Source organism: Triturus cristatus, chromosome 6 (genome assembly GCF_964204655.1).
Source record: "Triturus cristatus chromosome 6, aTriCri1.1, whole genome shotgun sequence".
Classification (NCBI taxonomy): domain Eukaryota; kingdom Metazoa; phylum Chordata; class Amphibia; order Caudata; family Salamandridae; genus Triturus; species Triturus cristatus.
In genome coordinates this window covers 1,320,992,271-1,321,008,749 of record NC_140589.1, presented here as the reverse complement: position 1 = coordinate 1,321,008,749, position 16,479 = coordinate 1,320,992,271, and the positions used below count along the sequence as shown (strand labels likewise).

The window sequence follows — 16,479 nt, the reverse complement described above, 5'->3', positions numbered from 1 at the left end:
GATTCAACAAAACCCTAAAGGGAATGATTAAAGGCTTCCCAGAAAAGCTTAGGCGAAAATGGGACCTTTTACTTCCCTGCCTTCTGTTTGCATACAGGGAGCTTCCACAGAAGGGGGTTGGCTACAGCCCTTTTGAACTTATGTTTGGGCACCCTGTCAGAGGACACTTATGTCTGGTGAAGGAGGGATGGGCGTTACCTCTCAAACCTCCCAAACAGGATGTGATGGACTATGTACTTGGTCTCCGTTCCTGGATGGCAGAGTACATGAAGAAGGCAACTAAAAACCTTGAGGCTAGCCAAGAATTACAAAAAGCTTGGCATGACCAAAAGGCTGTCCTGACTGTTTATCAGCCAGGCCAGAAAGTGTGGGTGTTGGAGCCTGTGGCCCCAGCAGCTCTCCAGGACAAATGGAGTGGCCCCCATACAATTGTTGAGAAAAAGGGAGAAGTCATCTACTTGGTGGATCTTGGAACTCCCAGGAGCCCCCTTAGGGTGCTCCATGTCAACAGACTTAAGCCATATGTGGACAGGGCTGGAATGGGCTTGCTCATGGCAACTGATGAGTAGCAGGAGGAGGAGAGTGACCCTCTCCCTGGCCTGCTCTCCCAGAACCCTGATGATGGGTCAGTTGATGGTGTTGCTTTGGGAAGCAGTCTCACTGATCATCAGCAAACTGAATGCAGACAAGTTCTGCAACAGTTTAGACATATGTTTAGCCTGACCCCAAGTCAGACTTCCTGGTGCACCCATGAGGTGGACACTGGAGACAGTCTGCCTGTAAAGAGTAAAATCTACCTGCAACCTGACCATGTCATGGATTGTATCAGGACTGAAGTCCAGAAAATGTTGGAACTAGGTGTTATTGAGCCCTCAGATAGCCCTTGGGCTAGCCCAGTAGTCCTTGTGCCAAAACCTCATACCCAGGGTGGTAAGAAAGAAATGAGGTTTTGTGTTGACAACAGAGGCCTCAATGCAGTCATCAGGACTGATGCCTACCCAATTCCAAGGACAGATGAACTAATAGACACTTTGGCCTCAGCCAAGTATCTCAGTACATTTGACCTTACAGCTGGCTATTGGCAAATCAAGTTAGCTGATGATGCCAAGGCCAAAACAGCATTTTCAACCCCTGGTGGGCACTATCACTTTGTGGTAATGCCCTTTGGTTTGAAAAATGCACCTGCCACTTTTCAGAGGTTGGTGAATCAAGTTCTGACTGGTATGGAAGTTTTTTGCTCAGCATATCTTGATGATATTGCTCTCTTTAGTTCCACCTGGCAGGATCACCTGGTCCACCTCAGGAATGTTTTGGAGGCCCTGCAAAAAGCAGGCCTCACTATCAAGGCCATTTAGTGCCAGATAGGGCAGAGTCAGGTTGTATACCTGGGCCACCTTGTGGGTGGAGGCCAGGTTCAACCATTGCAGAGCAAAATCCAAACCATCATGGAATGGGTAGCTCCAACAACCCAGACACAGGTTAGACCCATTTTAGGCCTGACTGGGTACTATAGGAGGTTTGTTAAGATATATGGATATATAGTGACCCCCTTAAATGATCTGACCTCTAAGAAAATGCCAAAAAAGGTTCAGTGGACAGCTAGCTGTCAAAAGGTATTTAATGACCTCAAGCAGGCAATGTGCACTGCCCCCATCTTGCAGAGTCCAGATTACAAAAAGAAGTTCATTGTTCAAACAGATGCTTCAGAGCTGGGTGTGGGAGTTGTACTGTCTCAACTTAATGATGAAGGTCAAGACCAGCCAGTAGCTTATCATAAGCAGAAGGCTGACCCCTAGAGAGAAACGTTGGTCAGCTATAGAGAGGGAGGCCTTTGCTGTGGTGTGGGCCCTGAAAGAGTTGAGGCCATACTTTTTTGGCACTCACTTCATTGTTCAGACTGACCACAAGCCTCTCCTATGTCTCAAACAGATGAAAGGTGAAAATCCTAAACTGCTCAGGTGGTCCATTTCCCTACAGGGGATGGACTATACAGTGGAACATAGACCTGGGACCCAACATGCCAATGCAGATGGACTCTCAGGGTATTTCCACTATTTCCACTTAGAACATGAAGACTCAACTGGTCAAGGTTAGTTTAATGTCCCTGTGTTTGGGGGGGGGGGGGGTTGTGTAGGAGAGTAGGATCTGCACTTATGTTGCCCCCACTTTTTTTCTGATGTATACACTGGTTTCTGGCTATAGTCTGGCTGGGTCCCTGCTAATCAGGGCCCCAGTCTCTCTGTTCTCTCTAAACGACTTAGTGTGCATATTAGATGCACTAGTGATTGGATACTGTGGTACCTTTTGAAGCCCCTAGTATATGGTACCTTAGGTACCTAGGGCATTGGTACTTCACAGGCCTACCAGGTGCTGAAGCATGTATTATGCCACCCCTGGGAAGCAGACTCAATCTGACACCACAGGCCTGCTACTGCAGCCTGTGTGAGGTAGTATTATCACTCCTCACTGAGGTATAGGTTCCTATATCTCACCATACACACATATATAAACCTATCAGCCACCCCTATGGCAGGCCCTATCAATCCTGAGGGCAGGGTGCTTGGTTTACTATGTGAGGGGGTGCCTCTGCATGGGCAGGACCCCTCTGCAGCTACCAGAGTCTATTCTCTATGGCTGTTTGTGGATGCGTTTAAACCATATACTCTTAAGTGCATTATAACCCAACGGTAAATGCTAACTTTGGAATGACTGCATCAAAACATGTAGTGTTTGGTGTCAAACAACTTGGAATCATACCCCCACACCAGTAACTGGTGTGGGAGTATGATCTCACCCTTCTAGAGGGGACGACATGTACCCACTGTACTAAAACGACAGAAATCTGAAAGAGCCCTGGCATCACAAAATGGTTGCCACCAGCACAGACACTGGGCTGCCCTCCTGCTGCTGACTGAAACTCGCAGTGGAGGAGGCCCAACAAAAGGCATCCTGTCACAGGGAGGTGTCACCACCTTCCAGACAGGATTTAGTGTATTGGAGCTAGGTGGGTGCACTCCTAGAGTCCTCTGAAGTCTTGCACTGGGGGAGCAGTGGGCTCCCCTGTGCATATGCCAGCTCAAACCGGTTCAGGGGCTACCTGTCCCTGCTCTGGCACGAAACTGGACAAAGGGAAGTGGGTGTAACCACCCCCTACCCTGACCCTCCTAGAGGAGTGGTCATAGAGCTAGTCCCTCCCCTATCTTCACTATAAGATAGCAAGCTTTGCCATTGCAAATCAGATAACCCTGGACGATGCTCTACAAAGAAGAATCCTGGCCCTTTGACATTCCACTACCTTTGGAAGACAGAAGAATCTACCTTGGAGTCAAGGAGTGACTCCCCTGCTTGGCAGGCACCAAAAACCTTAATCAACAGGTGCAAACTTTCCCGCTCCCGCCGGAGTTCGAAGTCCCTGCTGCCCTGGAAGTGGATTTCCTGACTTTTCGACTGCCATCGTAAGTCCCCAGCAAAGCTGTGGTGAGTGGACCCCACGAGTGACGAGCAACAGCAATACGTGCACTATTGTCAAGTGCAATCCCTTCACGACATTCTACGAACTTGTACTTTGGACCAGTTATGGCCCAAGCCTCCAGCAGGTTTTGCAGCGAAAATCAGAGGCCTACCCCGTCCTGAGTGACCGTGGGCTCCTGTGAAGCATTTCCTGAAGAGGCGTCTTTGTGATCACTTGTCCGTTGGCTAGTGGGTCCCCCGAAGACTTTCTTATCAACTAAAAGGGCTCTTCTGGTTGCTCCAGGCCTGCCCTGACTCACCCTTGCTGGGTGAGTCCCTCAGACCTTGCTGGTCTGCACCATCGACTTTCTTCAGTCTACACAAGACTTGCAGTTGCCAAGGCTTGTTGGCTCCAATCCGGTTGCTGACACTGTCATCAGCTGCAGACGTCATGGCACACTCCGAATCCAGCTGCTGGTCATCATCAATCCTTCCTGGACCTCGTGAGCGAAGAGTCAAAACACCATCGATGACCTGAAATCACCCAACATCTGTGGTCATCCATCTTCCTGGCCACCGGTCACTGGCAAGTGACTTTGAACACTGTCCCTTCAATTTTCAGGTCTTCTGCATCTTGAATCCACCCTTGAATTCCACCGGACACTTCTTCAGTTGTCGCAAGCAGCAAGTCTTCTTTGGTCTCCATAGAAAACAGCGACGCGACCCGACACCAAAAGACACCTATGCACCCGGCTTCCCTGGGTGAGGTAACTCGTGCACTCCAGTGCCCTAGTGTGTGTTGGCCCTCGAATTACTTACCCTGTAAGTGGCTTGCTTGTTGACTTCCTCGAAGTACCCTAAAACTTTAAAAATCAAACCGCGACTTGCTCCATTGTAATCAATTGGGAACCCGCGGCAGTGTTCACACACTGCACGCGTCTCCTGTGGGCCTGTTACTTACCTGCTAACACTGCAGTAGTGAAGCCCAAGCGATTCCCCAGGCCCTAGGCCTTGTCATTTTGCAAGTCGACATTCTTATACCATTTTTTTAGTATATGGTCTGGTACGCCCCTAGGGCTCCAGCCATATTTGTGCTTAATTTATTGTGAAACATTGACATTTGAATGTGTACCTGGCTTCTAATCTCATAAACAGATTAGTAGATTGTGTCTAGTAATACATACATATATGTTTGATATATATTCCTGTGTGGTGCCCTTTCATTTTGTAATTCAAGAGATTATAAGGTAAAACAAGCTGCTTTACATTCCTCTGAGACTTAGCCTGAAGGCTGCCCTCCACAGCTACCACTAGGATAGCTTTCTTTAAAAGGTTGTCTTAAACCTATCTACCATAAGAGTCGAATTGGACTGGTGCAAGGTGGCCACTATAACTAGTGACCAGCATATGCCAGGCCAACTTCTCACACTCAGCAATTGATTGAAAACAGCTTTTAAAAAACAGTGGCACACGCACATGACACTCATCGAAGTAATTTCACCAAAATGCTCAGGGGTAGTTGATTTGACATCACAAACCCTTTGATCGCCCAACATCATGATAGGGTTGCTCATTTGTTTAAGCATTAGCCCCTCAACTGCCTGCTATTTTCCACTATGGCCTCATTATGAGCTGGCTGCAAACTGGTTTGAGGATACCGGGTGCCGCAATCTGTAATTCTTGACTGTTACCCCGCTCCAAATTCTGGCTATACCGAGTGTTCCCTAGAATGCGAATAACACTTTAGACCCAGAGTTACCAAAATATTTGGGATGATAAATAGGCATTTAGGCTCCTAAAAAGAGAGTTGGGGATGTGAGGAAGGTCTTATCTACATACAGCTCTGTTATCTACAGTATCAGAGATCCTCTTGTTCTACACATTACGGTATGTGGGACCATAAATAATAATCGCTCCCTCACAAAATTTTGTCTCCTTTTCTTTGGCAGATCTCTGCCCAGGAACCTCTGTCTCACAAAGGGCGAGCAGCAAAGCAGATGGCAAATGACCTCCTCCTCCTGCTTGGTGAGTGCAGGATTGGTAAATCCTAAATCCTCAAACCCCATTTATTTTTAGTCTACAAATGTAACTGTAATTGAAAAAGTGAACTTGTTTATTGGTCACTGTCTTGTACTATTCACCCTTGCTTTGGGACATGCCCTCCATACATATCTCTATATTGCCTCCTTTGACGATGCTGCTTCTGCTTGTGCCGTGCTAGTGCCACCTATGCCCATACCACTGCTATTGCCTTTCTACCCATGCCTTGCTGATAAGTCACATAAATGCATCTCCACTGTCCATGGATCCTCTAAGCATTACCTTTATTCTTGTCTCTAAGCTCATTCTGTTACTTATAACTTTCCTCAGAACCTTATAAATGCTTCCTCTGTCCATACACCTTCTATTTTCTCATCCCTTCTTTCTTTGTGTCTGCACATTGCCCATGCAGCTATGCAGTCTCTCCAACAATGGCTGTTTATAGACTCCTCATTTGTTGATGTCTCCTCTGCTCATGCCTATGCCCATACATTCTCTGTTAATGCCTCCACTGCCATACTCTTTACTGTATCTGATCAGTTGTATGATTTCCATCAAAACTAGTTCTTGATGTTAAACAGGAAAGCTATTGCCAAAATTCAGTGCAATGCAAACAGGTAAATCTTTGTTTTATAGTACTTTGTCAAATGTGAAGATGGTGAACACATCCTCAAACGCTGATGACAGGGGCTTTGGACTGCTATGGTTTATCTGCCTGAATTTAGAGAGTTTAATCTGATCTAAGTTGGCAGTCTGGTACATATCTAGGAAGCCTAACTTAACAATCTTTATTCTCTACCTCTTGCCTCGTCGCTCCAGTCTTTGGGTTTCTATTTACATGCACCTCAGTTTCAGCCTAGATTCTACCCTGCCAAAGAGCATCTTGGTTACAGATCTCAAATACTCATGGTTTGCATCTTGGCAGTATATTTATGAACATAAAGCAATAGTCTTAGCTTATGTTATGTTAATATGATTTAATATCACGCTCAAGTCACCACAGGGCTTCATCATCATTGAATTCTTTTTTCCAGATTGAGTGTCCAATGTTTTTGAAACTTTTGAAACCACAGAATAAGCATAGACTATCAGGCAGGAAATTATCAACATTTGAATACCAGAAAATTGATTACCACAATGTTTTTCAGTTCAAACAGTTGCTAAAACATTTCTGTAGGTCTAGCTCCAATTGTCCTAGCGAGGGGTTGTCTCTAAAATGTACCTTAGGTGCTCGACTTTGAGAACTGTTAGACAACTTTCTATGTGTGGATATGCCCTCGCTGGTGTGATGTTCCTGATAAAATGGCTTCTGGTTTACAAACTGATTTCTGATGCAGCCTCTTGGCATGAACAGCACTCAGTGCCCTTGTTTTTCCAACACCTGTCTGTGAGCATTCTGCCCCTCTTCTTTCCATTTTGAGGGTTTCTTACCATGCTACTGATCTCTACCTCTAGCTTTGTTTGGTCAGCAAATATGCTCTTTGTAATATTCTGACTGTGAATTGTGCCGTGATCTCTTTAAGAAGACTAGGGTGCAATAGGGAGAAGACACTTTTCCGCATGCATGCCGCATATCTGTGCCACTCTCATCTTGTTGCACTGCTATGGCACAGTTCAAGGTCCTACTAGCTACTGTGTCTCATAGTAAACACAGAAGACATTTATAAAGTATAAATATTAGAGTTATTGTGAACAGGTGAGAAACATTTCCATTTATAGTTCATAGATTGTTTTGCATTAAACCCTATAATAGGTGATGATCTGAAAACAAAGCCAATAATTCAATAAAACAGTCTGAAAGACCAAGGGCCTACTGTCTGGTCAGAAAAGTAATTGCTAATTTTAAATATCTTTTGCTTTTCTCTAGAGACAACTCAAAGAAAACTACTGGAAGCAGGAGATCAAGCGCCTGGTATTGAGGTAAGTCGTATAAGGCTGTGTCCACCAGAGAGCCTTTGTCAGGAGTTAACATTTAGGGGAAGGGGCAGCAGTTTACAACATGCTTATCAGGATCTAAGATGCCTACTTTATTTTATTAAGAGTGCTAATTTCCCGGTTAGCACAAAGATTATGTAGAGAGACAAACTGAATAGTTTGCCAAAGTTTCTATAGTGTATTAATGTTATGGAATAAGGTCTAGAATATGATTGTGAAATGCTTTTATGAGTACTCTCTTGACCATGCAGGTATTACAGGGAAGGTTTCTTGGTGTTTGAGATGCCAACTGATGCATGATTGAGAGCAGAACAGAGTAACAATGCTATGCCTTTCAAACTACCATCGCCACTTTGTGAACCAAAACCAATGAAAGATGAATGGGTGGAGGTGGGAGAAGGCTGAGGGGGACTTAGCCTTCTGGTACCCTGCAGGGACAAGAAAGAAGCAGGATTCCACCTTTACATGCATGCTGTTGAAATTCATATTCTTCAGTTTAGGGGATCTCAGCATGTCTCAAGCCAATTTCAACATCGCCCAGTGTGGCATGGGATTGAATAGGGCACAGGAGACACATCGTTGGACTTCTTTTGGTCTAGATCATATTGATGAGAGGTGAAAGTGGTTTAGGATGGCTGCTCATCTGATTCATGGGCTGAGCTCTCCAAACGACAGCACTTGGTTAGGCATATTTCTTAACAGTTGGCGCTATTGCTCTTACTGCTTTGAGAGTCCTGTTTGGTTCAATGGAATTCAGAGGCATAACACAGGGCCCTTCAAACCCCCACAGTGTGAGGGATGTGGAGCAGCCTTTTCTCCTGATCCTCCTGGAGGTAAGGGTGGCATGGAGAAAACCCTTTGCGGGATTTTTCAAATATATTGTTGCCATTCTTTCACATTTCCTGCAGACCCACATTCAATTGAATATTTAATTTGAAACATTCCTTAATTGAGGCCATTACTTTGACTGACAGTCTCAAACGATGTTTTTTTTGGTCTTTCTACCTAAGACCCCATGTCAACACACCATATGATAAATGGAGAGGGATTCTGGGACAGCCCTTTGCCTGTGTGGTAGAGATTCCTTTAAGTATTGGCCTGATCAAATGTTTGTCACGTTTTGATATCAGTCAAATGCATTTTGTGGTTGTGTATATTTCCTGCTTTTAGAAATTGTTTTGCTCTTTTACTGCTGCCATCATTTTGGAGTGCATAAATCAGCACTAGCTCTTGTGAGTGGTTGATTGAGGGGTACAGTTTCATTTGCTTTGCAAAGTCGTTTTTTTTACACTGCAAACACTTGCAGTGTTCAGATCTGTGACTTCTCTATTTAAAGTTCTGACTTTATTATGTGGGTTTTGAGAGCCCTCTTTCCAGGAGGGGCTGCCTGAGGGAACCTGAGGCCATTCCATTTACGCCTGCGAGGGTTCAGTGCAGAATCAAGCGCCTTTTTAATGCGTTTCCACCGTTTAAACTTGCCCATTGCCTATGAATTCTTCAAAGTCTCTGTATAATTTTCAGACAGCACAAGTCAAAAACTGAACGGCGTAACCTCAGCTCACTGGCAACTTGTAAATTATGCTCTGAGAAATGCAGAGTTATTGATATACATTGTAAACAGTGCAAAATGCATATAAACAGATGCACGGTTCGCGTTGCATTTTTAAAACAACTATTTTCACGTACAAACATAAAATAGAAAAATTCACAGCAAGATCGTCCCAACCCAACTTTAATAGGCCCGCTTTTTACAACCTGCCTAGCTCACAGGTGACAAAAGAATAAAAAAGAATGAAAAGATACTCAGTTTAATAATAGTCTCTGTGTATCAATTTTTCCAACATCAGACGAGTACACAGTTGTTGCTTTGTGTTACTGACGTAACTACAATAAACGTGTAGCTGAAAAATGTGAAATTAGGGTGAAACAAAAAACTCCAAAAGAAGCCAAAATATGAATTGTTCAAAGGTGTATTGAGAGCGATGTAGCTGGTGAAATGTTATTTTGCATGGAGTGCAAATAACAGCAAGTGCAGATATGGGTGATTGGTACTGTCACTAGCGCTGGGAGGCCTTTGGTAGCCATGCGCTTTAAAAAGGCCTATTCATTCATTCATTCATTCATTAGTGGCTATATCGTTAACCTGAGATTCCCCTTGAATTCACAGGGGCATATTTAAAAAGATTTCCGAGTGGGGTGCTACGCCAAATTTGGCAACGCCACGCTCTGGGGCATATTTACAATAACTGGCGCATCCTTGCATATCAGCAGGGATGCGCCAGTTATTGTGCGCCACAGCTCCGCCACCATGGATGCGCCGCATTTACAATGCGGCGCACCATGGGGCAAAAACGGACAGATGCGTGACGCATCTGTGCCGTAAAAGTGGCGCATTGCTGGAGTTGCGTCGCAAGCGCGACGCAGCTCCAGCAATGCTCTGGGGGGCCCAGTCTTGCTAATGCTGCGTCAATCCTTACACCTGCATCAGGCAGGCGCAGGGTTTTGACGCAGCATGGGTCTAAAAGTGACTGAGTGAAATCTTGTAGATTTCACTCAGCCACTTTTAGGAGGCGTTCCTGCGCTGGAACGCCCCCCCCCTGCGCAGGAACGCCTACATGTGGCGCAGGGCTTTACAACGTGACGCATCTCCCAGATGCGTCACGTTGTAAGTACCCCGCACCATGGCGCAGGATTTGCGCCGCCGCTGCGTCACAAAAGTGACGCAACGGCGGCGTAAATGAGGCGCAAGGGGCTTGTAAATCTGCCCCTCTGTTTTTAAACGCTGGGATGCGCCGTATTCACAAGAACAGGGCACACCCCTGTGTTTCCGCTAGCGCTGGTGCAAGAGAAGCTGCCTAGCACCAGACCAGGCACCCTGCCACCATGCGGCAAGGGTGCCTGAGCTGCAGGGGGAATAGTTTATGTACAGGAACATAAACTATTGATGTAGCGCTTAAAAGTTTGAAAATTGTAGGGGTGCGTTATATTCACTGTTAGTTGGCACCCGCATATAATCAAATGTGTGCTCAGGTATTTTATGTGCAATGTATTACGAATTGTATAACCTATATCGATTTTAATAGAAGTGTTAGCTATGTACAAGCATCTTATGTATATATTGAAGTAATGAATAGAGCTTAGTTCTTTTAAACACTGTGATGTTAAAACGTGTAGATTAGAATTCCTGTCTGTAGACTGTTTAGTTTGACCACACATGAAAGAAAGACGTAAATGTCAATACTGTGATTTAAACCTGCTTGTGTAACCGAAGTAGTGGCCAGAATTCGCATATATCGTTGAGGCGAAAGGCCTGGTATTTTCTTATGTTAGCCAAGGGCAATAGGCCAAAAAGGATTTATTCCAGTAGAGGTTTTAGGCTGTAGTAAATTGCAACTTAAAGGATGTGAAGAATGTCTGCTTTGCATGATCTCACCCCAGGTGCAAGGACAGTTGCTCGTTAGTAGAGAAGCTCTTTGTTCACAAATTGACTTATGTAGTAAAAGCCAGACATGGGAGTGTATTGGAATGTGCCAATCGTAACTCCTAGTGCGGATGGCGTCTGGGACTCAAGGCCAAGCGATGGACGATGGAACTGGACAGCGCTCTGTGGAAATTTACTGAAAGACGACCCCGCAGAAGAGGAGGCGCAAAGGGCGTGTTCTGGGATTTGGGGTTCTGTATTAGGGACAGCGCCCCGAGGGTGGAGGCAGATCAGAGCAGCCCAGAGCAGAGGAAGGCTAGGCGAAGGGATAGAGGGGGCAACTTAGACCAAGCTCTCTAAGTGAAGACTTCTTATGAAGTTTCACTCTGACACCTTTTACTCGATGAGGGTCTCAAGGGATAGCTAAGTAGGGATGTCATCTAGTGCAGAGTAGGGACAGAGATGGTATGGTTCAGTGTCCCTAGTATCGACATTTGCTTGGTGGTTTTCTACCTCATGCTTTTAGAGATTGTACTTTTAGTTATTTTTAGCCGTATGCGGATTCTCCGTAGAGTAGCTTTTGTGTTAGTGCCTATGTACTTGTTGTGCCTCGTATTGAGGACTTTGTATCTCCAAATCTTTATGCTGATAATAAAAACCAGAGAGCCAAGAGATTAAGTCTCGAGTCCTTGATTATGGCAAATTGTGGACAGTAATTTTGATAATTGTGTCTTTCCCTCCACGCTATTGGGCAAGTAAAAAGTTCCATCTGACCAGAGTGGGTTCCAGTAGATAATTGCGAGATACTAAAATGGGCCGGAGCAGTTGGTAGCAAACGAGGATGGTTTCTTTCTGATAGCGAGGGAAGATTAGATAAGGATAAGTGACCCTTGAGGCCCAGAGACGATAAGTGATGCTGAATCATCAGATGGCGAGCAGCAGACGGCAGCAGATGAGCATCGACGGCGAGTAGCAGCACGGCCGAAAGCAGCAGTTCCAGGAGTGAGTATGAAAATGAGATGTTGTAGATTGCGGTGTTGATTTGTTGTGTGATGTCTTGCGGAGTTGTTGTGTATGTCGTGTGATTGTGAGATCAGGCTGTGAGCGCGCGCAGCCCGGGAATTGTGGTGTAGAAGACACCTGAGATAGATTTTGTTGACCACCCAAAGGAGATCGTGAGGTACCATCGATCACCTGGACCGAGATAGGGGGAGCGAATGCGTGTGTGTATGGCAACTTAACGCTGGTCGTGGGTTGTGGTGTGCAGATCGGAGTGTTAGTAACCTATCAGAGGCGATCTGTCTGGCCGGACGGGGGCAGACGGGCGCCAATTGAGGTCAACAAAGTCGAGAGACTGTGGACGAACAGTCAGAGGCTGTGGACGGACAGCCAGAGAAGTAACTTAATTGGTTATTTCAGTGTTTGAATGGGACGTGAGTAAGCGTGAAACGAGTTTTGGAGAAGGGAACTGCTGCGAGCGAAGGAAGGTGACGTCAGAGAGTGTCGCGCTGTGATAGGCCGGTTGGTGTGAGTCGCGCTGTTATTGGAGGATTGGAGAACAAGAAGTAAATAGGGCGCGAGATTGAATTTGCTCATCATGAAGTGCCTTAGGGCTTTGCGAGAGTTGTGTAGAGGCGATAAGCATGTGGTTGTTCGTGGGGGAGAAGAAGCCCCTCCCGAGGATACCCCGGCACATTACATGGCACAGAATGTGGGGTTACATACTATAGTTTGGATCGAGAATTGGCACAAGGTTACACAAGGCGAAGGGGAACTAGCTTTCCCGAGGTATGGCTCATTTAGACTAGCAGTGCTGTACCAACTGAAGACGGTGATGGGGTCCTTAAAACCCTTGCCAAGACCAGCACAGTTTGAAGCATTACATGCGTGGATTAGAGCAGCGCATGATAAGGAAAAGGGAAGAAGTCAGGAGAGAATGAGGAAGTCGATTAGGGCATTTCAGGATGCCAAGTGGGACGCAGCGGAGAAGAGATGGAGAGTGCAGACAATTGAGGAAGCAAAATTGTATCCCGCGCTAATGGAGGAGACGGGGATAAGGCATGGGAAAGCACGAGAAGAGGATAGTGATTCGGATGATGGGGTATTGCAAAGATTGTTAGACGAGAGACCACCCCCTTATAATCCAGATGAAGCGGATGATAGGTGGGGTGAGAGGGGAGACTCTAGGAGGGTAACAATCCAGCCTGAGACCCGAGTGGAAGGGTTGGTCTCGTTTGAAACAGCGAGTTCACAGGGTCAGTCGGAGACCAGTGGAAGGATTGAAAGAGAGATGAGGTTACCGGATGCCTTAAGGGTACCGGTCACCATTGGACCGATTGTGTCAATATACAGTCCGGAATCAGAGGAAAGAGAGAGGTCTGAACGAGTGACAGAAAGAACGAGGAGAGAAAGCGGGGAAAGTGAGTTGGAAGGGGCAACGGCCCGACCTCCAAGCCCTGTACAATGGAGTACACCATTAGCAGCGGTGTCAGACACATCTAGGGGCGAAGAGGACGAGAGACCGGTGAGGCCGAGGACTCTGATGGAGTCGAGATCAGATTTGGGGTCATGGGTACCGCCAAAGAAGCAAATGAGCTGGAATATGGGCAAAGCGGGGACAACCCCAGTTGCCTTTACGAGCCATTCCGCTCCCATAGAACTACCAGAAGAAAGGAGAGAGCAGGAACCGGAATGCGAGTATGATGAGGGACGTGGAGCAAGTTGTCAGGTGTTGAAAGGGGCCTTGAAGGCAGGAATGATAGATGTAGTAAGACTTAAAGCAGAGGCGGATGAAATAATATATGGGAATCTACCTCTTGAGAGAGTAGTGACATATGCTCCAGATGAATTGCTTTTTGTAGCAAAAGATGTGACTCGTAAAGCACGAGCGGCACATGAGAAACTGGCGGGTTTGGCTAGAGAATATGGGGTGGATCTATCCAAGACTAGAGCATTACAAGGGAACCATAGGATGCATTGTACTGAGCGGGAATTGGAAGAGAAAAGAGTTGTTGGTCTAAGGTCACATACTAAGGAACTGATTGTAGCTATGAGAATATGGCTGATGCTTGACAAATGGCAAGAGAAATGGGTTAAGAAAAAGAATTCTAGGGGAGCGAAAGGAGGGAGCTCTGAAGGAGATTTGCAGGAGGTAAAGATCCTTCCCTTGAGAGAGGTGGCGAATGGAGGATATGTGCATGTACCATGGAGCAGGGGGGATTTGGCATCATTTACGAATGATTTTCCCAGGCTCAGGGAGAAGCCTGCAGAGTGGTACAAGCAAGTTGAGCGTTTTGTTAAAATTTCAAAGGTGTTGTGGATAGATCTGAACACCTTATTCGATATCGTGGTTCCGGGAGATCTGTGGAACGCATGTAAAATTGCTGTTGATTGGCCGGACTATGAGCCTGATAGGAACATGGTTACAAATGGTCCGTCGCCCGTGGTAATGAGGCTGTACGATAAGGTAATTACCTGGTTGAAATCGAAGGTTTCACCCCAGGACATCGATTGGGTGAAGATAGACAGGACAGTGCAGGAGCCAAAGGAGACAGTACATGAATTTTATGAGAGACTTTTGAAGGCTTTTAAGCAGTACAGTGGTTTAGATGAGCTGGAAACGAAGGACATGGGACAGTTTGTGTCTAAGTTCGTGCTGGGTTTGAAGCCCGAGGTCAGTCTTATGATACAGCAGCATTTGATCTGTTGGCAGAATAAGCCTGTAGATGAGATCTTGCGGTACGCCAGGTACTGCACGGATGAGATTGAGTCAAAGCACAAGGAGATGAAGGATAACCTATTGCTCATTCAGATGCAAGCTGCTCAGGGACCGCCGAATGGGGGTCCAGTGGTGCGGAGACAAGGAAACTATCAGACAGGGAATCAGAATATGCAGGGTCAGGGAAGGCCGAGGCCCGTTGACCCTAGGACAGGCATAGATGTAGCGATCTTGAAGAAGACGACTGCTTGTCACCAGTGTCACCAGGTGGGACATTGGAGGCGCGAGTGTCCCTTGAACCCCTATAATCAGCCGCAGATGGAGGGAGGAATGGGTCAGGTCCCTGGGGCAGAACAGGTACAGACGGTGACTGTACCGAGAATGATGCAAGGGGGGACCGGCGTCTCGCAGGTGCAGGTTCCCCAGCCACCCAGGATGCAGAACATACAGCAGGGAGCTCGGACTTATTTGCAGATGCCCATGTTCGAAGTGGGAGAGGAGAGGGATGCAGATTTGCTGGCGCAGTTAAGTCTAGGCCAGGACGATGATTGCATACTTAGGGCCATACTAGAGGTAGATCAGAGAGGACCCTTTGTGGAAGCAGAACTCGACGGACGCCCGACTACCTTTTTGGTAGATACGGGGGCTACCAGGTCAACCATAAGGTCAGCAGTGGTCCCGGGGGTAGCCCTCTCTGGAGAATGCATACAAGTGGTTGGAGTGGCGAACAAGAGGCTAGTGAGCCCCTTGACAGAACCGATTCCAGTCAGGATAGGCAACTTTAGGGATCGACATCAGTTCGTGGTGTGCGATTCTAGCCCTGTTTGTTTGCTGGGAAGAGATTTGTTGTGTAAGCTCAATTGCACAATCTACTGTACCCCGAAAGGAGTAGAGGTACAGACAAGGGATGATGACGCGACCTTTAAGGTTGCAAATCAGCGGGTGTGCGTGGAAATGTACCCGGCTTTGACAGTGGAGGAGCTTCCACCGGATTTGAGGGAGTCTGTATCGACCGATGTGTGGGATCTAAGCGGAGAGGAGATCGGCTTAGTCAGGGGAGTGGAACCAGTGAGAATACAGGTTAAGCCGAACGCGGAATTCCCGAGAACACCCCAGTATAAACTGTCGCCTGAAACAATTGCAGGGATTAAACCTGTGATCGAGTCTATGATTAGGCAGGGAATTCTGGTGGAGATCATGGGTAGTCCATGTAATTCACCCATTATGGGACTGCAGAAACCAAGTGGGAAGTTCAGGATAGTGCAAGACCTGCGGAAAATAAACGACATAGTTGTTCCATGTTGTCCAGTGGTACCGAATCCATCTGTGATACTGTTCCAGATCCCATGCGAAGCTGGATGGTTCACAGTGATTGACTTATGTCAGGCATTCTTTTCGATTCCCCTACATGAAGAGAGTAGATTTCTTTTTGCATTTAGGCTAGAGAATCGGATATTAACATGGTGTCGTATCCCACAGGGGTATACGGAGAGCCCGTCAATTTTTAATCAGCTCTTAAAGAAGAATCTTGAAGGTCTTGTGTTGCCGAAAAACTCTGTTTTGGTGCAATACATTGACGACCTGCTTGTCGCGTCAGAGACAGAAGATGCTTGCAGGGTCGATACCATCGCGTTGTTGAATTTCCTGGGAGAGAATGGTCATAAGGTGTCTCCAAACAAGCTGCAATACTGTTTACCTGAGGTACAGTATTTGGGGCACAGAATTGAGAAGGGTAAAAGGAAAGTGTCTCCAGATCACATTGATGCGATTCTGAGGATGCCAGTTCCCTCGACACAGAGGGAAGTTAGAATGTTTTTGGGAATGGTGGGCTATTGCCGCCAGTGGATCCCAAACTTTTCCTTTGAAGCGAAGCCTTTACAGCGGCTGACGCGAAAGGATGTAAATGATCCGGTAC

General features: G+C 46.4%; 1 protein-coding gene across 1 annotated transcript in view; it reads left to right on the top strand.

Annotated features, from left to right (window-relative positions):
- The window catches only part of LOC146821369 (uncharacterized), a 181,830-nt gene that overhangs the window by 97,538 nt on the left and 67,813 nt on the right, over positions 1-16,479 (top strand). Inside the window, exons 9-10 of the mRNA XM_085609837.1 lie at positions 5,400-5,475; positions 7,358-7,410. Coding sequence (XP_085465963.1) covers positions 5,400-5,475; positions 7,358-7,410 — 129 coding nt within the window. The remainder of the gene's footprint in view (positions 1-5,399; positions 5,476-7,357; positions 7,411-16,479) is intronic.